At 41.9% G+C, this 23,023-nt stretch overlaps 1 protein-coding gene and 1 non-coding gene across 2 annotated transcripts; both read left to right on the top strand.

Moving 5' to 3' along the window:
- Positions 1 to 519: 519 nt before the first annotated feature.
- cavin2a (caveolae associated protein 2a) lies at positions 520 to 21,082 on the top strand. Its single transcript, XM_034110139.2, has 2 exons — positions 520 to 1,181; positions 17,952 to 21,082. Exons 1-2 carry the CDS (start codon positions 639 to 641, stop codon positions 18,804 to 18,806), a joined length of 1,398 nt encoding a protein of 465 aa, XP_033966030.1. The 5' UTR covers positions 520 to 638; the 3' UTR covers positions 18,807 to 21,082.
- Positions 21,083 to 22,910: 1,828 nt separating this feature from the next.
- trnas-cga (transfer RNA serine (anticodon CGA)) lies at positions 22,911 to 22,992 on the top strand. Its single transcript has one exon. It is a non-coding gene; the product is annotated as a tRNA-Ser (tRNA).
- Positions 22,993 to 23,023: the final 31 nt, after the last annotated feature.

Below are 23,023 nucleotides of genomic sequence, written 5' to 3'. Positions count from 1 at the left end.
AAATAAAGACAATATGTTCCAGGATGTATCTACAGCATGTGAGTGGAAACACGCAGCTGTAGAAACACTGCCTTTCTGATTTGCATTGTACTTTTATCTTCACGTTATTGTTTTTGTGGGTCCCACACACACGCCAATGCCCCTTGATACAATGCAATCCTGTCCAATTTGGTAGGCTACAGTAGGCTACAACAGCACACCAGTAAGTGCAGTAAACAAAAGTAACCTTCACGCATATTTTGCAAATGTAGCGAGGCTTGCACAAAGTGGAATTGTTGGCAGTCACATGAAAAAACAAAGCAAGCTAGCAGCATACAAGGAAGGACACACACCAACTCTACCTCTTTTCTGTCAATAGGGCTTGGCCTGCACGGTTCCCATAGAAACCATGCCCCTCCCTTGGTTTGCAGGGGAGGTGTTTTGAAAGTTCACAGCGTGTGTGTGTGGGTGTGTGTGTGTATGTGTGTAACGAGAAAGATAGAAAGGGGCGTGGCCGTCGAATTAACTCCAAGAAGTAAAACACCCAGCCTCCAGTTCTCAGCTGGGGCAAGTGACAGCAGCACTAAGAGAGTCAAACTCCTGCTAAACTCTTAGGTGAATTACCCCTGTAAAGCGGGACATTTGACCACCTGTGAACCATGGCAGAAAACGGGTCCCACGCCGAGGGCAGCAGCATCACCGGCAGCACACACACCATCCCGCAGCAGCAGCCCGAAAACATGGAGATCCTCATCCCGAGCCATAGCCTATCGTCTGCCCCGTCCTCCCCGACCCGGACTCTCTCCCGGCTGGACTTCAAAATGCCCACCAGTCCCACCGCGGCCGTGCCGGGCAGCCCCGTAGCCGGCGGCCAGGTGAGTGCTATCACCGTGGTGGCGCTGCTCGACAAGCTTGTGAACATGCTGGAGGCGGTGCAGGAGAACCAGCAGCGCATGGAGCAGCGGCAGGCCGACCTGGAGGGCGCCGTGCGGGTCGTGCAGGGCGACGTGACCCGCCTCTCCAAGACCCACCTGAACACCTCCAACAGCGTCAGCAAACTGCTCGAGCGCTCGCGCAAAGTGAGCGGGCACCTGAAGGATGTGAGGGAGCGCATGGACAAACAGGCGGTGCAGGTGAAGAAGTTGGAGGCCAACCACAGCCACCTGCTGAGGAGGAACCACTTTAAAGTGCTCATCACCCAGGTGAGAAAACATGGTGAAAGGAAGAGAAATTAAGCAGTAGCACTCAATGATTCAAATGGTGGAATCGTATGGGGTACTCCACTGATAAAAGTTGAGTTATCCTACTTTTGAGTGTCTAATCTTTCAATGGAGGGGAAACACTTCCAAAAACGACCCTTGTGATGTCATAGTGATGTCATGGGGGGGGGGGGGGGGGTGGTGTTAGACTTGTATTGTCACGCATGTGTAGATAATAAAAGCTTTTGTTGCAAGTTTAGTAGGCAACTTGATAGCTTCTAATGAAAGAAAAGCATAATGGGAAAAGTATGAGTCAGCATTTTGTAGTTGGACATCCCCTACCTGTTGCACGTTTATCCATGCCTTGTTTTTTCAATGATATATATTTGCATCATGGGGTTTCATTTTAGTGTGTGTGTGTGTGTGTATGTCATATGCATACACATTTGACTGGAGAATTGGGTGTGTTCGGATGTGCGCACATTTATTGTGTGCCTAGTTGGCACAAACATGTGACACAGTGTAGCTGAACATAACTTTTTTTACATTTTCAACACTTGTTGAACCAGACTTGGGCAACCTGTAGAGCTCAATTCACAAATGTGGAGAGGTTTATTTTTTTCCCGACTAGTACATTTCAAGCACACCTTTACACAACAAAAAGTGTAAAAAGACTGATATGATAATGGTTGTGAATGTAAGTTAAGAGTTACATGTGCATGTGCTTCCCCCTCTCTTCCTCTATGTGTGTGCCAGTAGAAGGGTGTGTCTGGAATGGAGATGTGTAGAGGATAATAGAGGAGGGCTCAGACACTGACTTTGACTAGATCTGTTTACACCCCACAGTCATAATTCAGAGAGACATATGGCTTTTGGATGGATTTTCCACTTTAACTGCCATATCACAACTGCCATATCACACCTGTGATAAACTTCCCGATATCCCCAGGAAATAACCAGCTGAAAGTATTCTTGCATAACCCATCTCTAACTTATACTGAGACATAACAATTGTTGAAACCTAATATGACCCATTGCATATCAATTACTGACCTTGCGTTACCTTGAATTCTGACAAAAAAAACTGTCTTTCTCCTTTACCTGCACAGGAAATGAATTATTCAAACATTGGTTTTTTTGATGTGGCTTAAGTTCATCAAGAGTTTTCTTCAGTTTTGGATTCTTTTTACACTTACGACAGTTTGCTTCACAAATCCAAAGTAATTATCATGTAGAGGGTGTGTTCCTTTAACTCTGTCTCCAGTCTGGATTCACGATTTGCATAATTATCATGTGGTTGCCATGCAAGATGAAAGCAGTTCCATATTGTGTTTGACGGATGCATTTCCACTCAACCGAATAAAACACGATCTACGCATGGTCTCCAAGTACGCTTCGTGCATGAATAAGTGCATGGTTTTTCATGCTTACGTGTGTGTGTGTGTGCGCGTCTGAGCGTGTGCGTACTAATGTGTGCCCAGGCAGCAAAAAGGGGGGTGCCATTGTTGACACAGCCAGAGCGACTGGGGCCTTTTAACTGCCGTTGTTATCTGGTTTCCCAGGTACTGAGGCTCTGTTGTTCAAATGCAACAGGTGCCAAGAACGTACCCTGTACAAGGTGGCTCCGTGGGTGAGGGCCCAAAGATCGATTTGTTTGAATCCCCAGTCGGTTTTTATGTGCTGAAAGGGAGTGTCCTGTTGCTTTGGAGATAATCAGAGTTGATCGAACTGCTTGTTTTTCATTGGATTGTCGAATCAATGCGTCGCCTGGATTTGTATTGTCCTTTTGCAAATATCTCAAATGTGTCTCCCTTCTATGCATCATGTCAATGTATTTGAACTAATATGAGAACATTTAGCATAACCTACACTTAAAAGTTAATCAGGATTTTAGTGTTGCCTTTAGGCCTCTAGTTAAACGTGCCAAAGAGTTGAGTTTTTCCCTCCAACATGTAGCCAGCTATGAGCAACGCATGGGTGTAGTAGGGCCAGGTATGTGTGTGCGTGCAACTTTCCCATTGGAGGTTATCCTGATATGGGGTCAGGTGTATGCAGTTACAGAGCTGGTAAATGAGACTTGGCGTGCCTGAGGGGAGTGGGAAATAAAAGAACCAATCAGCCTTTGTTCCGCCTCCTACTTGACTCCTTTCAGCGGCCATCATTTTCTGCCTCACCTAATGTCTTGTGTGTCCTTTTCTGGATTGCCTCCATCTGGTGCTGTGCGCTAATCTTCCTATCTGATATCTTTTGGTTTATGTTTAACCGTTGTTTTCACTTCTCACATCACTATCTCCAACTGTTTCTGTCTTTCTATACAAACTCCATATTGCGTGTGAGCATATTTTCTGTCTTTGGTCCAACCACCTGTCCTGATTCCCTGAAACAACATGAAAGGCCACGCCGCATGCCTCATGCAACTCTTTGATAACGCACATTTGCTGCAGACCCAAGAGCCAAACTCTGTATACCAGGCCTGTAGCCATTGGCCAAAAGGCACTCCTCCTCCTCTTCCCGCTCTACAAAATTGATCCAGAACACTCATCTGTACCTGCCAACAGAGGTGGAAACACAGAGGGTTTCTGGGGTAAACGCCCACTCCTGCAGCCAGGGAGCAGGGGTCTATGCCCGCTCCAGGCTCTGGCCCTGGTCAGTCCGGAACGGCAGCGTTGTCTGCCGCTCCGCTGCGGTCCTGTGCATAACAAGGACTAATGAGGACTTCATTACCGATGCTTGGCCCTTGTTTGTTTGTTGTTGTGCATCAGTGCTTTTCCTGTTCCGACATAGCCCTCCCCTCTTGCACACACACATGCAGAGCACTTACAATTCCCATGGCATCTGGACATTCCAGTGTGTACAGTATGGAAATTGTTTTGGTAATTACCGTTTAGAAAGGTAGAATGTTTTGGATTGTAGATGTATTGTCTATCTATTATTTGTCACACAGATTAATTTATAAGGCTCATTACCTGAATGTTTAAATATCAACAGTCACCCCCCGGAGAACTTATCTAAATTGCATCAGTGCCATGCAGCATGAAATACGCCATATTTGGAATTCAATTTCCTGGGACAGAAGTAATTTATTTCTGAGTAGATCATAATCTCCCCATCTGTGTTTATTTCACAGTGGAATTTCATCACAACAAAGTCGACCACTATGGCAAATTGAATTTGAACGCCGTGAGAATTGCATTTGTTCTCCGGCCTTGTACATGCAGGTTCAGAGGAAGGCTCGATTTGTATCAAGGTAAAAGGGAGTTGTTGTGTTGGCCCTCGTGGTGGGGTGGGAAGAGGATGTTTGTGTGCGTTTTTGGGATCCCTAATCGCAAACTAGCAGGGAGTAACAGTTCGAGCTCACACAATCTATCAAGGGACATTCATATCACATTCTGAAGGAAAGAGGAACTAGCTCCCCAGCCAAACTAAACAAAGAGAAGGTTTCTCATTTCTCTAATTCCCCTGCTCGACTCCCCTCCTCAACTCCTATCCTCTTGTCTTAGTCCCGCCCACAGGAGATGCGAGCGGAGGAGTCGAGGAGGGGAACGGAGGAGAGAGGAGGGGAAGCAGCAGGCGGTTAAAGAAATGAGAACTCCTCTCCTCTGAGCGGTCATTTTAAAGAGACGTCCATTAATGATGACAGGAGGCACAGCAGCCCTCTGTCTGATGGATAGATGTTTTCATGATGACTTATATATTTACTTTGAATTCATTCACAGTGCGGTATAATGAGACAATAACAGGCTACAGATGCGCACATATACACACACATATTTATATAAATATATACAATTTCAGAATCAAACAAGTATGAGAGCACTCTCATAATAACGTAACACTATCAGAGACTGGATATACCCCCCCCCCCCCCCCCCCCCCTTGAGATACTCACTACCGGAGTACCGAGTATTCGAGGAGGGGAAATTAGAGAAATGAGAAACCTTCAATGACTGCAACATGCTTTTTGTTGATGGAAGATGCGCTGTAGGTGGAAATTCATTCTTAATAGGGATACTCCGATCGGCCGCCGATCGATATCGGCCGATACTCACTCTCTGCCGATCGATCGTACTCTCTAATCGGTGAGCGGAGCGAAACACACACTAACGGCCCGTCCACACAGCGGTGTGCGTTGTCGCTTGCCGGCGGGGGAGGCTGAAACTGCACCAACAACCAATCACATGAATCTCCCACCCTGGACACACAAGCACGCGGTTTGATTGGCTAGAGCTTGTACTGGCATGATTCGATTGGCTGACGCTTCCGCCGAAGCTTCAAAAGTTGAACATTGCTTAACTTTCGTCGCGAGCAACGCAAGCAAATCTACGCTTCACTCCCACAATGCAGTTTGGCGAAACGTGACATCACCCCATTCAAAGTGAATGGGCAGAAGCGTTGAAGCTTCAACGCACGCCGCTGTGTGGACGGGCCGTAAGAGTTAGACCTAACACACTTAGCTATTTTATCTACCTCGAAACAGTTCTAAATTGGTTTGAATCCTACTTAAGGGACAGAAACAACTTTGTTTCTATTGGTAAATACACATCTGAGTTGACAAATATGACATCTGGCGTACCTCAAGGCTCCATCTTGGGGCCTCTTCTCTTTAACGTCTACATGCTACCACTGGCTCAGATAATGAAGAACAACAAAATAATTTACCATAGCTATGCAGATGACACACACATTTACGTAACAATTTCACCAGGAGACTATGCTCCAATTCAAACACTGACTAAGTGTATTGAACAAATCCATGACTGGATGTGTCAGAAATTTCTCCAATTAAATAAAGATAAAATTGAGGTAATGGTTTTTGGAGCCAAGGCAGAACGTATAAAAGTTATGCCTGAGCTTCAGTCTGCAATGTTCAAAACAACAGATAAAGCCAGAAATCTAGGTGTAGTCATGGACTCTGACCTGAGTTTCAACAGTCACATTAAAACAGTTACTAAATCAGCCTACTATCACCTAAAGAACATATCTAGGATTAAAAGACTAATGTCACAGCAGGATCTGGAGAAACTTGTCCATGCCTTTATCTTCAGTAGACTCGACTACTGCAATGGTGTCTTCACAGGTCTCACTAAAAAATCTATTAGAAAGCTGCAGCTGATTCAGAACGCCGCTGTTTGAGTCCTCACTAACACTAAGAAAGTGGATCACATCACTCCTGTTCTGAAGTCTTTACACTGGCTTCCTGTGTGTCAAAGAATATATTTCAAAAATATTGCTGCTGGTTTATAAAGCACTGAATGGTTTAGGCCCAAAATACATTTCTGACCTCCTGCTAAATTATGAACCATCCAGATCTCTCAGGTCTTCAGGGACTGGTCAGCTTTCTGTCCCCAGAGTCAGAACTAAACATGGTAAAGCAGCGTTCAGTTATTATGCTCCCAATATCTGGAACAAACTTCCAGAAACCTGCAGGTCCGCTGCAACTCTTACTTCTTTTAAATCCAGGCTGAAGACTTTACTTTTTGTCGCTGCTTTTAATTGAACTATTCATATCTTAGACTGCACAGTAACTTTTATCCATGTAGTTTTTCTTTTAATGTTTATTTTATTAGCTTTTCTTTTTAATGACTGATTTTAAATGCCATTTTCTTAATGTCTTTCATTTTTTGTAAAGCACTTTGAATTGCCTTGTGTTGAAAAGTGCTATATAAATAAACTTGCCTTGCCTTGCCTTACCTCTGGAACAAGCTAAACTAGTTATAAATATATTTATTCTTCACTGTCGGGTCACTCATTACTGGATCAGTGAGCTGCATGAAATACTAACTGGCTGTCAGGAGAAAGGGAGAGAGGAAAAGAGAGCGCTTCCGCTCATTTCTCACGTGTTCTTATCCAAAGTTAATGTAAACTTGAATAATGTACTTCATTTGAATGTAATAATGATGTTGGTTGTTGTTTGGAAGCGCCAGTGAATGAGCCCCATTAACTGAGTTTTAAACATTACTTTAAATGGAAGATCACCATAGGCCCCGCCCACTCGATCGGATCGGTGATCGGTATCGGCCGATACTGATTCCGGCGATCGGCCCCAAAATTGGCGATTGGAGCATCTCTAGTTCTTAACTAATTAAAAAATGTGGTAGACTACAGACAAAACAATGTGCTTAACTCTTTTATATTTTAATTTTAAACACCCACCAGAAATGTCAGCTAAAACCACAAGCATGGAGTTAAAAATAACTATTTCAAAGGTTGTTTAAAGTTTAAATAATGTTAGTCACATTAGCATGGTTTACCAGCTAATGTTAGCAAGTTATGCTAACGCGGCAACATCTGGTTGGTGATAGCTTCTCTGTAAGCTATTTTGGCTTTCAGATTTTGACTCTCTAACGCTTTCACTTATTTAGACATATAATACTGTATGTTCAGACGAGCTTTAAATTGAGAACAAACCCATGTTTGTCGGTGGGGGTAAATTGGACCCAATATCAGTTATCCTCTTTTGTCGGCTCTTGATGAGTTGAATAGAAATAGACTCTTCAGATTTTGAAACCACATTCTGACTCGTCATTGCGTACAGCAAATGTTGACAGAGGTTTTGATTGATAGGCTTCTCTTCAGGCATTGTCATTTTGTTTGCTTTGCTACTAAACGTGATAGTTATTTTGTACATCGACACTCGACCAAAGGTTGTGACTTAATCTTACCTTCCAGCAGCAGGAAGTAAAAGCTGTGTTTCCACACTCCATTCATACTCCAAGATGGAGGACGAACTGATGATGACTAAAAGCATATTACCCTAAATGCAAATTAAACTATGATGGAGCTTGTTCCTGTCCATACATCCATACATCCAAAGGGACACAAGTGAAGTTTTTCTACAAACTAAACCCTTTACGCTGAACCCTAAAGATGCAATAGCAAGAGAGAGAAATAGCTTAATAGTTCAGAGAACACTTATTCTACTTCATCCAAAACAATGTAACGTATGTTCAGCAGCAATACAATATTTGCGATTGAATTTCTCTATTGCATGTGTTCAGTGCAGAAGTCTTTTCATTTAGAACATCTTATTCCTTTGGACAGGTTGAAGCAGGCTGCTAGCTGTAGGCTACAGCTGAGATTTCTTGTGTGTGTCCCTCGACCATGTGATGTATATCACCAGCTTGTAGCCTAAAGCAGGGCTAGCTGTTTCAGTGCATTCCAACATTCTGGATCTTTATGTTACCAAGCTTTAACCCATGGACAAGTTTAAAGTGAAAGGGTAATTGACTCAAAGTGACAGAATAGTTCAGTTGTAAACCTTGAATAATAGAGAAATTATTAATTATAAAATATTGTGGTCCTGGACCCACTGTAACATTACATAAAATACGATGTTTGTATTGAATTTATAACCAGTAGTGCCGGCACATACATTAGCATGTAGTGTGGTCAATAACAGTTTCAGAATCAAGGATTACTTTACATTTACTAAGTAACCTTTAAAAAATTGGACATGTTATTAGGCATTCATTTCTGATGTCTGACAGTAGTTGGATGGGACAGTTTATGTACATTTTGTGTCAGTGTGTTAAGTGCAGAGTCAGGCACAATATTCATTAGCTTAAATTAGGGGCTGTAGGTTTAGGGAGGCGACCAGCTTCCACAAAAAGAGGAGAATTACACATTCCAGTAACTCCAAAGTCGTCTCATTTACATGTGCTGTGCTTTAATGTTGGCCAGTGCTTGGCCTACATTTTGTTTATGGTGGGGAGTGTGTAAACTCTACAGGAAGAGAAAAGAGCACAGCTAGCTATTCTAGCTAGCTATTTTTAGCTGAGCCCAGCTGTTAGTCAGCTTCATTGACAGCTGCAAAATAGTCAAACGAGTTCAAATTGAAAGAGAGAGGGTTTCTTCACTTTTTCTTCATGGCATGACATTGTTTAAGTCACAGTAGACAAAGCTCAGATGTAATTGATATAATTAACTACAACTACACCCAGGCTCAGGGCATAGTGCATGGCACAGAGGAACGGCTTGTTGAGACACTTTTAACGGAAATAAACAATTGTAAAAAAATAAAATACCCTTCTGCTTTTGACAAGTAAAAATAAGGCTGAATGGTATTAGAAAATACTGACAGACATTACTGACATATTTTTCAGATTATTAATGTTGACTAGACGATGATAAAATAGCTGTTTTTGGTGTAATTGTTATTGCATACACAACACGATGGATATTGCATTTTTGTTGGTTTCAATTTGTGGTTTGTGACTAGCGCGGCCTGCTTTGGGTGTTGGATCAATTGATCAGATCATTTGAGTCATGAGATCATGTTCAATCAGACCGTCTCATTAGAAATCTAAATCGTGTGAGTTTTCCTTTACAAGCCTAGGGTTTATATTGATAGTTTAAACTCAAATATTAGAAATATCACAATGATATATTTTTACAAATGTTTTAGCCCTAAAAGTGCACCTACATGTAGACATTCATACATTGTGTCCTTGACAAGTGACAAGTTGTAAGTGTGACATGTTTTTGGCAGAATTCCTTTGGATTGGAGTAAAACTGGTCTTAGTAATAATAGTCAAACATGGCTGTGAAGCCTTTTAGACATGCCTTCAAAATGAACAATGAGGTTTGTTTATATTGTTGTCATCTTTCTTACTCTTTCCTTTGGGGTTCATTCCTCTGGTAATCCTCTTGGTTTGCAGTAAACAGAAAATAAAGAGCGGAGAAGTGTGAAATTGAGATTTAATATGAAAGAAAAAACAATGGGCAGAAGGACACATACAAATCTGTCTGTTTTGTCGCCTAACGATTACACCAAAAGATTGAGCTTTGACGAGAGAAATACTTAAGTTTGCAACTTGTATGGGCGAGAAGTCAGGGCATGCATGTGGATTGGGAAGTAATACTTTAAGTGCCTGCTCTTCACCCCAGTGTCTCATTCAGGTTTGACAAGTCTGCTGAACTGAGTCAGTGTGTGAGGCAAAGGCAAGTTTGCAACTGCAGAATCCTGCAGCGGAAGACTAGTCGTAACAGCTTCATTGAAATGAAAAAGTCTGAGAGCACACTCGACTGCTGAAGTATAACTTGCCATGCTAGCTAGTCAATTATGTTGGTCATATTTTATTAGCTGTGAACCAAAAAGTAAATGCTTTAAAAGAATATTCAACGTTTTCCAGATGATACACAAAAGCTGTGTTTACAAAGAAGAATAGAAAGTAGCAGATCTTAAGGTACTTTATGCCTCCCAGCATTTCCCATGATGCACTTCACCCATTTGTCTTCAGAACTGCCAAGAGCACATATTTAGCATGTTATTATTTTGCCACAGGTACAAATAAGGTTATGTCATCCAGCTCTTTTGTTCACTTGCACTCACATGCTGTCTTTCACTCTCTATTCTTTGGAGCGTTCTCTTTTGACTTTCTCACACAGTATGACGTGTTAGACACAGGTGATGACTTATTCAACTATTATAGTTATTATTGTTAGAAAAAACAACATGGGAGTTCATTATGCTGAAGCTCAAGGTGTTATTACGCAATAAAAAAAGAAAGAAATCAGCTTTCCTGTTTAGACTCCTCCTGTCACCTCCCTTATTTTCTCTCACATGAGACTCCATCTACGTGTCTGCTGCTTCTTGACATTTCCAACCTTGGTTTCCATCCAATCCACTGGTCAAGGCTGCAATATCCATGGCAGGAAAAGGGAAAACAATAGCCATGCTGATTCTGTGTTCTCATTTCTCTGCTCTTAAATAAAAACACAAATACTTGTTTTGAGATAACATGATGACTTCCGGGCTTCTCTGCAAATCCCCCTGACCTTTGGCCTCCACATGTGGGGTAAACATATTGACAATTGGTGGTAGCCTTATCAAAAACGCTCTTGGTATATCCACACAGACCTTATCAAACAATGGTTCTGATATGCACGGTTTTGGATTGTGCTTAACACAATGTGTGTAAAGGAGAGATTTGAACAAAAAGGCTAAAGGAGATTAGCGTAGCCATGGGGCAGCGTTAAAACGGGACCAACAAGAACACTCAATAGGCACGTTCACACCGCAGTACTTTTCCCACTTTAGTTCCGAAATGTTGCGTTCACACCAAAAAGAGCCGGAACTAAAATGAGTTCATGAGAACCTTTTCACCTTTCGTGGGAGAAAAAGGTTCCGATGTCTGATTGGCTGGGCGGATTGCAAACCACGCCTCGTAAAACTCCCAAAAAAAAATTATGAAGCTGCCATTTTATTATCCTCGCATTAGCATTATTAGCATTAGCATTAGCCCAGCGCAGAAACGCAGAGAGACTAACTTATGGCAACACAAAATAAAACATGGGAGCGGTGGAGATGAGGAGGTGTCCGCGTTCTGGCGATTTACTCGGAAGGCTTCAGTAGAAGCTGCTGGGAGTCCCAGCAGCTTCTACTGAAGCCAGTCCCCAACTCCGGGGACTTCCGGCCGGGGACTTTGGGCGGCAGTATACGCCGTGAAGTGGTTTGCGGCCTGCCAGTAAACCCAAAGCAGAAGAAGAAGAAGAAGTGACGTCAGCGGCTTCATTTGCCTAATCCTCCCCCAAGGACTTATTCCGGTGTGAACGCGATCTGGATCTTAGTTCATGAGAACTAAAGAGTTCTCATGAACTAAGTTCTCATGAACCTTTGTGGGAAAAGTACTGCGGTGTGAATGCGCCTAATGTATAGGAATTTGTTAAGGTGACACTCCTGAAGACGTTGTACCTCATTCATCATACATGTAGCGTGGATGTTGAAAGACAAGAAAGGCAAAGTGCAGGTTTAGCATTGTCTCTGGTTGATGTATATGAAGTGCATTTAGTGTCAGGCAGCGCAACGATCCATTGTATTAATATAATGAATACCATGCCATGTATGAATTTTAATTATGTGAATTCTAGAGCACAGGACACAAAACGCTTCATCACCCAAAGTGCTGTAAATTACGGGCTGAGCGAACAGACGTCCTACATCATAATTTATGTCATCAGCGATAATCGGCGCCTCTCTAGATTGCCACGATCTCCTTTCTGTTGGCACGTCAGCATGACATCGCGTCTGAATTGGTTATTGTGTGACACTGGTTTGCCAGTAAACATGTCATGTTTTCTTTTGGTGAGGCAAGCATGGGAGGGGTCAGAATGAGGAAGAAACTTGTTATGCAGAGCTACACAAGTATAAAGCCAAGAGGCATACATTCAGAATTAACGATAGATTTATTACTTGAAACCGTGATTTATGTGACAAATAGAGCGTACTTGGTATGGTGTTTGTCTAAGTTCTCAGCATACTGTACAATCATTGGTGAGAGTCAGCGTATAGACTGATACCGTGTACAGTACATTGAGAGTTTATCATGTAACCCAGTCCCATGACAAATAGCAGCATTCCATTTCCTTTCCTTCCTTTCCTCCTTCCTTCCTCTGTCCACAGATGGTTCTTGGTGCACATTGGGGTGCAGGGGGGGGGCGTTGTTATTATGCAACAAGCTGGGTAGGGTTGAACAGTGGAACAGCTCACAGCGATGTTAATGGGAAGGATGTAATCAAAACATATGCCGGCAAATGTGCACAATCACGCGATGTAGAGCCTGTACTGCTTGTTAACTCAATGGATAAGGCTGTGTGAGAGGGTGCAGGGAAAGAGCTTCGCTTGGGCATCTTGAAAAAAGAGAGGTTGTATTACAGGAGAAGAGGTGCATTGAGACAGTAAATTGCGGGTGGATATAATTTAGAGAACAAAAAAGGGGAGGATTCCAAAGCAGTTGGTTTGAAATGCGAAGTACAAACGGGTCTGATATCAAGCTATATAAAGTGTTGATTCATTTTGTGTGCAGTCTCTGTTCTCCCTTTTTTTATTTATCTAAGCCTCCTGTCTTTTTCATTCTGTAACAGAATAATTGCAGGGACTTGGCAGTAGCAAATGTGCACACACATGCATTTCTGTGAGTGTGGTGGTGATGGTGGTGTACCCTCTCATTGGCACTGTGCCAACACACCTGTACTAACACACCTGTACTAGCCTCACCTGTTAGGATTTAGAACATCTTCCATTCATCATCTGAAGGGCCAGGGAAACGCTCCTTTTTGAAGTTCCCAACACACACTCCCACTTACAAATGTGCAATACCAACCAACAGTTGTTATTATTAGCTTTATTTAACATTTATTTCAAAATCTCCTTTAATTCAATAAATCGCTTATTGAAAAAAGAACTATTTTGTGGAAGGTTTAAATGACCGTTTTCATCACTATTACAGTACAATATTTTTACAGCAATTCGATATTTGCCTTCTCCAGGATATGCTTTCGATATTATTTTTATATCTTTATTTATATAGCACATTTAAAAACAACAGAGTTGACCACAGTGCTGTACATCAATAAATATATTAAAAAGCAGCATAAATATATTTAGACAAAAATAAACGAATGTAAAAGCACGAGACAATAAAGCCGTCCTTCGAGCCACAGACTGAAAACCCTCATACATGATGTCAAAACATTTTAAAACACTAGAAAATAGAAAACCCCAATTTAGAAACACAGACTGATTCCATTGAAGGGCCTGCAATAGATACCAGACAATATCTAATGCTTTTATAACATAATAGTTATATCATCTCGCTCAAATCCACCTTCTATTGATGTGTTTGTACTGGGCCCTTGGAGAATATTTGTGTAGTTAAAAGAAATAATAACTCCTGTCAAATTCATTCACCTACAATAATAATAATAAACTGTACAGACATTGCACTGGTGCGTTCTAGGGCTGTCCCGAATTCCATTTTTCGGCCTCCGGATATTCGGTTGTAATCAGCAGCGAATATTCGGCCGGCGCCACTGCTTGCTATCGGCACTGTGCATCAACACCAAGATATACAGTATATCAAGGTTTTTACTTTGCATTGATGATGTTGGATTAATAAAAAAGATTGTTACTTCCATGGTAATAAGTCATAAAATATGCTTTATTTGAAAAATAGGGGGGTACATGACATTATATACAGCCGTAGTTTCGTGTGACAGTGTGATACAGTTTGTTCATTAGCACCAAACACCTAGTACAGCTAAGAATGATGGGATTGTCATTAATTACACACACACACACACACACACACATGCATAAACAAAGGCAAGAGAACAAAAGGCAAAGTAACATCATAGGGTATCATTACACATTTGGTATAAACAGACACACACACACACACACACACACACACAGAGTAACATGATCCCATCAGTGGAGACTCTGTGCTGCCCCACCCTGATCCCTCTCAGTTTGAATAGAGCTGAGACTCCGCAGAGCGCCCTTACATAAGCTCTAGCTCAGTCACACCTTGCAGGACTTGCAATGAGATGGCAGTTCTACCATGCAACTGTTAAATGAGACTCCATTACAAGCGTTCCGAATATCTTTGAAGTGCGAACGTACCAATAAACTTGCTGTCACGCTAAATTAACATCGTTTCCTTGGTTTGCACCAAATGTGTGTTAATTTACTCTCATCTTGCTCTTTTACACACTTTTTTTTAACTATGGCTTATGTCCTACATGGTGGCGCAAATACATACTGGCACACAGACACTCATACGAACACATCGCAGTGGCTAATGAGTGCTTGCTTAGAGGATGCATTCATTAGCAGGGTTCCCAAGAGAAAAGGGCCAGAGTGTGAGGTCCACACACACACACACACACACACACACACACACACACACACACACACACACACACACACACACACACACACACACACACACACACACACACACACACACACACACACACACACACACACACACACACACACACACACACACACACACTCAGAGAGAAAATAGACCTGGGTCAAATGGTAGTTAGGAAGATTTTGTTTATTCTAGCTTGTTCGCCAACACTGTTGTGGGTTAAACTGAGGACACACTCATTTCGCTCCATTACACGATTGGACAACCAAACAACATATTTCCCATTCAAACCAAATAAAAGAGTATTAAAAAGAGCCAGATACGTTTAATGCTGGTGATCAAAAGGATGAACACTTGATGGGCTGTAGGACTAGTATAAGCACAGCTTGAGTAAGGCATGCCCAACACTGCAGCAGGTTTAGGACGGCATGTATTAGGAGAACTTGGTTTTCATTGGAGGGTGTTTGAGTTTCAGTTGCTGCCTCCCACACACTCCAGCGCCCACAGTGATTATATCAAACATGTTTGAGCCGAATCAGAAAATCTTCGGCGTGCCTAGACTGGAGCAGAGGAGCCACGATTGAAATCTTTAGAAACGTTAACACCACCAGCCGAGGGGGATCAGTGTTCATTATCAGGGAATGTTGCAATGAGGGTCTGGAAAGGCCATATTGGACCCGTTTCTTTCAACCTGAAATGTACACAGAGAAAAAAAGATAAGCATAACTTCTAAGTAATATTATTGTTGTTGGTGGTAAATACATTCTGACACACGGTCAGCACATACAGTATGTCCAATGTATCCACCCTTACTAGGAACCCCTATTGTACGATATTTTGTGCTATTTATTTATTTATACGTTTTTAAAACTGTCTTTTATCTCTTTCCGCGTAAACGTGGCTCTGCAGTTGATGATGTGCCTTTTTAAGAACAGGCTGACGGATCTATGAGCATGTACTGGGAGATACCACACATGCTTGGCACACACCTGACCTCACGACTGCATGTTTGGATCAAGGCTAGAGGTATCGGGTGTCTGCAAAGTTGAAAAACAAGAGGTTTTCTAAATGGTGTCGTCACGTCTCAAGAGCTTTCCATACACAATGATGTTTAGGTGCCTAAAAAGAGCACTCCCTCAGGCAATGTATGAAATAAGATATATTCATAACATGGTGCAAAAGTAACTTAATAATATGTAGGCTATAGGACCTGTCAATCTCTGATGGAGTACTTCCTTTTGCATCTCATTCTCATATACTAAAACATAATTTGCCCAAAATTGGCTTGAATGGCCGAAAGAGAGATGGCAGGTTTAAATACCCCCATCCTTCAAGGCTGAAACACACCATTGAGTGTTTAGTGAAGAATGGACTGGAGGCAGGGCTCCATCTGGTTGGCCCAGTCCTTAAGTATGTCTTAATGACACCCCAGGAAAAGATGCATTGCTCACTCCTGCTGTAAGTAAGTATGCTGTAATGTCTTAAGAGCTTTCGTGCATTCTTGGAAATGCATTCATACTTGAATGCAGACTCATTGTTACAAACATGGTGAACAGAAACTACTATTATTTAAAAAGTATGTCATTGCAACATACAGTATACTGATGGTGACAGTGGCCGATACTAGCGCCTCATATTGATATTGCATGAGGGTAAACATCTTATATTTGAGAAGTTTGACCTGTGACTATTTATAGTTTGATTCGGAAGCAACAATATTTGTAATCAAACGGTGAATAATCTCACCCTTGGAAAACCCGGTTTCATTATGCTTCTGTAATCCTAGCCCAAACACAACAACAACTAAAGCTTGGTTAGCACTTTGGGGATCACAAGGACTCAAATCGATTCATTCAAGCCTTTGCTGGACTCGTACCTAGACATACCTTGTACCTGAACACAACAATGTGCAGCACACGGTGTAGTATGTAGTCAACTCAAACCCAAGTGTCCACTGGTGGCACTTAAAGCTGATGTCACAGGAAGGGTTTGTCAACAAGCCTTTCAAATGTGTAGTGGAGTATGTCAACCACTGAAGCTGCACCTTCACTTCATCTCTCAGGTCTTCAGGGACTGGTCAGCTTTCTGTCCCCAGAGTCAGAACTAAACATGGAGAAGCAGCGTTCAGTTATTATGCTCCAAATATCTGGAACAAACTCCCAGAAACCTGCAGGTCCGCTGCAACTCTGACTACTTTCAAATCCAGACTGAAGACTTTTCTTTTTGTCGCTGCTTTTAATTGAACTATTCATATCTTAGACTGCACTGTAACTTTTATCCATGTATTCTTTCTTTTAATGTTTATTTTATTAGCTTTTCTTTTTAATGACTGATTTTAAATGCCATTTTCTTAATGTCTTTCATTTTTTGCAAATCACTTTGAATTGCCTTGTGTTGAAAAGTGCTATATAAATAAACGTGCCTTGCCTTCACTCTCCACTCACTCCTGGGTGTAAAAGAATGGGGGCTATGGGGGTGGGAACACTCACTCATACATCCCTAGTGGAGTGGAACATTGTGTATGCGTGTGCCTGCATGTGTGTGATTGCGTGATTGTGCATGGATGAATGGGCAGCAAGCAAGGGGAGGAAGAAGAGACTGAGGAAAAACAAATTTGAAACTCTGGATAGTGAACCTACACTGAACTGCTCTCAATGTCACTGTGTATGGCCATTGATGTGTTCTAGCATGGCCGGTTAAAGGCAGAGAGAGAGCAATGCAAGAGGAAAAGAATTGAGCGAAATGTAAGACTCCTGCTGAGAAACAGGTGGAACTCTTCAGGTGGCTTCAGGAGAAGAAGGGGGAAGCATGCAGAGACTGGTTTCCTCAGTCCTCTGCAGGCAGACCAACTCAATATGTGTAGTGTATTACAATGGCTAACCATGACATAAGACATACATTTACATTTTGATGGCAATATGCGTTTGAAAGTACTCATCATTGGAACTAGTAAAGTTGTATACTATAACTCTGACCAGAACCAATTCAAACAAAGATACCATCAAGGTAATTCCTTGTCAAACTAAAGCTTTCTTAAAGCAATAATGCCTATATATGACTTCGTAAAATAACCACCCACTTAACCCCCTGTTTCTGTCCTTCTGTTTCCCTATAGGAAGACCATGAGATCCCCACCAGCGTGTTCGTCAAGGACTCCTTCAGGACCCCCCAACCAAGCCAGTATGACGCAGACTCCATCCTTCCTGCTCCGTCTGTTACCGGCTCTATTGATGGCAGCCGTGCCAATGATGAAGGTCTTCTGACCATCAGCCTCTCCTCAGACGACGACGATCTTACAATACACCATGAGGAGGACGAGATGTTTGAGGGCGACGCCGCGATGGGCCTGGGCCCTTCCGGCCCGTACGAGAGAAGGTCTGACAAGTTCAAGCGCAACAGCCTGAAGAAGGTGGACAGCCTCAAGAAGGTGTTCTCGCGTCAGAGCATCGAGAAAAAGATGACCCAGATCACCACAAGAATCGTGCCTCAGGAGCAGCGTGAGAAAATAAAAAAGAGCTTCACCCCTAACCATCCCAAGAGCCCGACTGCCAAGGCGTCCTCTTTCAAGGTGTCCCCCATGACCTTTAACGTCAAGAAGGTCCGAGACGGGGCGGCCTCCGCACAAGAATTGGGCTCGACTGAGGAAAAGGTCCATGTGGAGATTCCCGCTCTGGGAAGCATGGACGGAGAGTTTGTCCTGTCGGAGGAGCACACCCGGGAAGGCGTGGTGGGGCCGATCCACGAGATGCTCGGCTCCACCTCCAGCATCAAGGCACAGCTGGCAATCAATGGAGAGGCACCAAGCTTTGAGTGCGCCATCAATGGTGATCATGTCGCTGGCCTGGCAGTCGCAGAGGTTGATGATGATGTTGGCGAGGATGGAGAAGAGGAGGAGGAAGAAGAGAAACAAAAAACCCCTGTTGAGAAAGCAGAAGAAACGGCAACAGTTGCTGTAGAGCAAGTCGCTTGATTGCCATTATATATATTTTCTTGCACAAGTTTCTACATTTATGATTACCCAGCAGGCACAAATCATCCCTCCACTGTAAATAGGCTTATGTTCTTGTTAACACCCGTAAACACTAGAAATATACTCTTGGCATCCTAAAGTAGTCCATACTTGGACCATCAACCCTAACCACTCCCTTATTACAAGCTTAGTCTAAAACACCTTGAAACGGACTGTTTAAGCAACTCGGTTAACACACACACCTACAGTGTGTCCGAATGAAAGTGCTTCCTAACCCCTGTGGGAGAGTTGTCCAAAGAAAGCACCAGTGTACCATAACTCACTCCCCTTAACAGGTGCCCACCTCCTCAATAGCAGCACATCTCCAGGGCACTGGGCCAACTATCTCCCTCCTGCTCCGTGTGTCTGCCTCTGACGACCAGCCTCTTCATTCTTTGTGTTTGTGTTTGTGAAAACAGTAAATCCTCGGCAGCAGCGGTAATGCCCACAGAATGTTGAGGCGGTGTGTTGCCAGGTTGTAGAAGCGTTGGAATGAGAAGTGTCAGGGTTTTCAGTGAGAAGGTTCTGGGGTGTTTTGTTGTGGACTAGAGGTTGATACTAAAATCTTTGGAGCTAACAGTTGAACTTTATTAAGTTGAGTGGCGCTGTCTCGTATCCTGTCCTTCACTTGCGCCCGTAGAAATACTTCCATAGTGCAATCCAATTGGTCAATTTCACCTTTATCATGTATGTTCCACCTAACATACCACAGGACGTGCATGTAGGGCTGTAAAGTATGTTATTCATTTGTGATTGCCAATTGAGTATCCTCCAGGTGTAAGAAAAATAGATGGCATTTGAAAAGGTCTAAATGTTTATGCAAATCACGTCAATCATTACAATCATTAGCCTAAAAAATCTAAAGGACAAACGCATTTATTAATAAGCGCTCACACAATTGTGCTTAATTACACTGGTGCAACGAAGGACATCGTTGCAGGATAGAAGCTACTAGAATATTGCATTAGTAACACAAAGAACCCTGCAGGTATAATACTGACATACTAAATGTGCCTTGTACAGCCCTTTTGCTTTTTTGCAGGGCAACGTTATCTGTTAATGTATAGGGTTTATTTTCTTCTGTGAGGCACACTACTATCTGGGTATTTACAGTTTCACAACCATGAAATGCATACTTTACGATAACTGCCCTGAGTGTGTACTTTATCAGTAAATGTTGTATCTGTGAATTAGTTTTGAGTTACTTCATGATAGTCATCAATAACTTGCATGGTGAAATGTTTACCAATATTCAACATATAAACACTATCTTATACATTTGCCAGGCCACCATCACTACATCGTTTGCCCCTAGATTCATGCACACACTCCTACAGTGTATTTGCCTTGCAAACATGAGTATGGTATGAGTAATTGCAGTCCTGAAGGTATGGATTCCTATGTTTTAGTAGATACGCGTGATACTAAAAAAACTTGATTTATTTTTATTTTCTCCTGAGGAATTCCTCGCAGCGAACACTTTACGGGGCATAGTCATAAAAGCTGAAAAGTTCATAGGTGTAAATTCTATTTCCAATCATTCCCCATATACTTTTTGTTTGTAAGTCATGCCTGGAAGTTTCAAAAAGTGAACTTGTTCTAGTTGCGCACCATTAGTGCTCTACCAGCCATAGTTACAGATGTCTAATTCCATGACTTTCTAGAAATAATTGAGCAAGTGGTACCAGGTGCCAAGGATCCAGAGAGGTCAGCAAAGTGGATGAAGGCAGAAGACAGCATTCCTAGCTTTGACGGATGACTCCTGCTCAGCCCATTTTTCATGCTCTGGCCTCCTTGTTGAGACGGTGCCGAGAGGAAGACACGGTCTGGAGCCACAGGTGTTCCGCCCCTGTGGAAACTACTGAGCATGTAGTGGAAAGAGGACAAGTCTGGGTGTTGGGAAGTCTGGGAAAGGGGGATGAAATTGCCTCAGGGTTAGGCATATGTGTGTACAATTTTAAAATTAGACCTTGGGAACTGAAATAAGTTGTAATGAGTATTGCTGCCTCCTTACAAATAGATGATTAACTATAAGTAAAAAATAGTGCACCAATTGTTGGGAGTATTTTCACTATGCAAAAACTGTATTGAGGTCTTAAGTATGAAATAGCAGAAATATCTTCAAAATGACTTAACATAAACCTTTTATCCATGTACTACAGAATGTTACCTGCCGTTAACCTGCAAATCTGCCTAATGGGATCTGTATAGTAAAATAAATAAATGATTTGAAAGAAGTCGTTACTTGTGTTTATTAAATGATATTATGATAATCCTTACTTTCTTTTTATTTCTTCTTTGTATAAATAATCTTGCTGAAAAGGGATTGGACACTAGTTTATGTGAACATGATTTGAACTGTAGAGGTTAATATGTGACTGGCTTCGAGGTATTGTCTGTTTATTCATGCAAATCTTTGATATCTTTGTCTGCTAATATTAAAAATGAATATATAGATTTGTTAATGTGTCCAACAGTCCTATGTCCTATTATGTGTCCTGAAAGCAGACCGCTTATGTCTGGATCATACTGTGTGGGGGAGCTGTTTTAAGCAACAGATATTTGCTTATCAAGTAGTGATATCATGTTTAACGTCATCTGTGTTTATACAGAGTTCTTTATAGACCATTTATCTAGTTAAAGGTGGGGTATGTCATTTTGGAGAAACCAGCTGGAGTGCGCTAGAATTTGAAAGTACACAACCGGAAAAAATCTGCCACTTCCTTACAGAGCCCCTCCTCCAACACACATGAACGCGCACATGACCAATGAGGGCACGAGATAAATGTGTGCACAGATGGAAGGCTGACAGGCAGGTAGGCCATCCAGCTATTTTAGTCGGGCCGGCTTTTTACAGCGCTACGGCGTCCACAGATGACATTTTTTTAATGTATTTATTGTCAAAGCATTTAATATATTCATTGCTATCGGGATGTTAAGAGCATTCCATGGAACATAACTAAAAGTGTTTCTGAAATAAATTACATACCCCACCTTTAACCACTTAAAAATACATTTCCTTAACATCAGTAATTCCTAGAGGGTTTAAATAATCGCCTTCTGACACTTGTTTCATTTAGTAATATAGTGTATACATCAATAAAGATGTTGTAACATCCACATGTTGTTTTTGGTCTTGTTATTGCAGTCTGCGATGTCAAGGGAGGTACAAATGACATCGTTGTTTAGTGTGGCTTAAATGTGATCCTAGTGACTTGCATGTTTGACCTACAGTGCACAATAAACCGTATTTAATCTAGCTGTAGGTAAAAGGTTGTGTAGGATTATTTTTCAGCAAAGGGAGTGGTTCAATTGCTCAACCTTTATTTACATGGCAACGTTTGAGCTCTATAAAACATGATGCAACAGGTGTTGGGATCAGAGCTACAATATATGATAGCTTCACCCAAATTACAAAATAACTTGCATAGTTATAAGTTATATGCCCAGTTGTTTAAAAAAATACAACTGTGGCGATAGCTTGGAACTTGTTACGACAGGAGAAGTCCATTTGCAAAACTTTTGAGTTAAAGTTTTCTAAATTATTTGGTTAAATACCTGAGTTTTTCAATACAATGAGCACCATACATTCGAATCCTTTCCCCGCCTGTTTATCGGGAAGCGGACGAACTATGAAACAACGATAAAGAGATCGATTTTTGCAGAACTCGGCACATCTGTAAAGGAATGTTGCTTTTTACACCATAGTTAAACAGTGATCATGTTGCATAGGTGTGTTTTGGTGACATACAAATACATATTGCCTTTCTCAAACTAATCGAAACTGTTAAGGTTAATCATAGGGTTTTCTCTGAACTTCCGTGAGGAACTCGAGCTGTTTTGATGGTGTTTGGCTCCCTCTTGTGTCAAACTTACGACAACACTTAGTGCTTCTGCCATCAGTTTACCTATAGTCCCTATTAATCATACCACTAGAATTAGCCAGTCAAAAGGAATACATTATACAGTAAGTATATGTCTGTAAAACGTCATCATAATTAATATGTATACAGACTAATATATGCATCTATATGACGATGCCTGACTCTTATATCTTTTTATACAGTCACGGTGGCCGAGAGGTTAAGGCGTTGGACTCGAAATCCAATGGGGTTTCCCCGCACAGGTTCGAATCCTGTTCGTGACGATTTTGCGTCTAAAGAAAAAATGCTACAAAA

The sequence above is a fragment of the Pseudochaenichthys georgianus genome, chromosome 21 (assembly GCF_902827115.2).
Source record: "Pseudochaenichthys georgianus chromosome 21, fPseGeo1.2, whole genome shotgun sequence".
Lineage (NCBI taxonomy): Eukaryota > Metazoa > Chordata > Actinopteri > Perciformes > Channichthyidae > Pseudochaenichthys > Pseudochaenichthys georgianus.
Note: the sequence above shows the minus strand (reverse complement) of the source record. Positions and strands in the feature narration are given on the sequence as shown.

Excerpts from the sequence above, each read along its gene's own strand:
- cavin2a (XM_034110139.2), top strand. The coding sequence starts at position 639 with ATGGCAGAAAACGGGTCCCACGCCGAGGGCAGCAGCATCACCGGCAGC. Across the intron at positions 1,182-17,951 it reads TTAAAGTGCTCATCACCCAG|GAAGACCATGAGATCCCCAC; the intron begins GTGAGAAAACAT and ends GTTTCCCTATAG.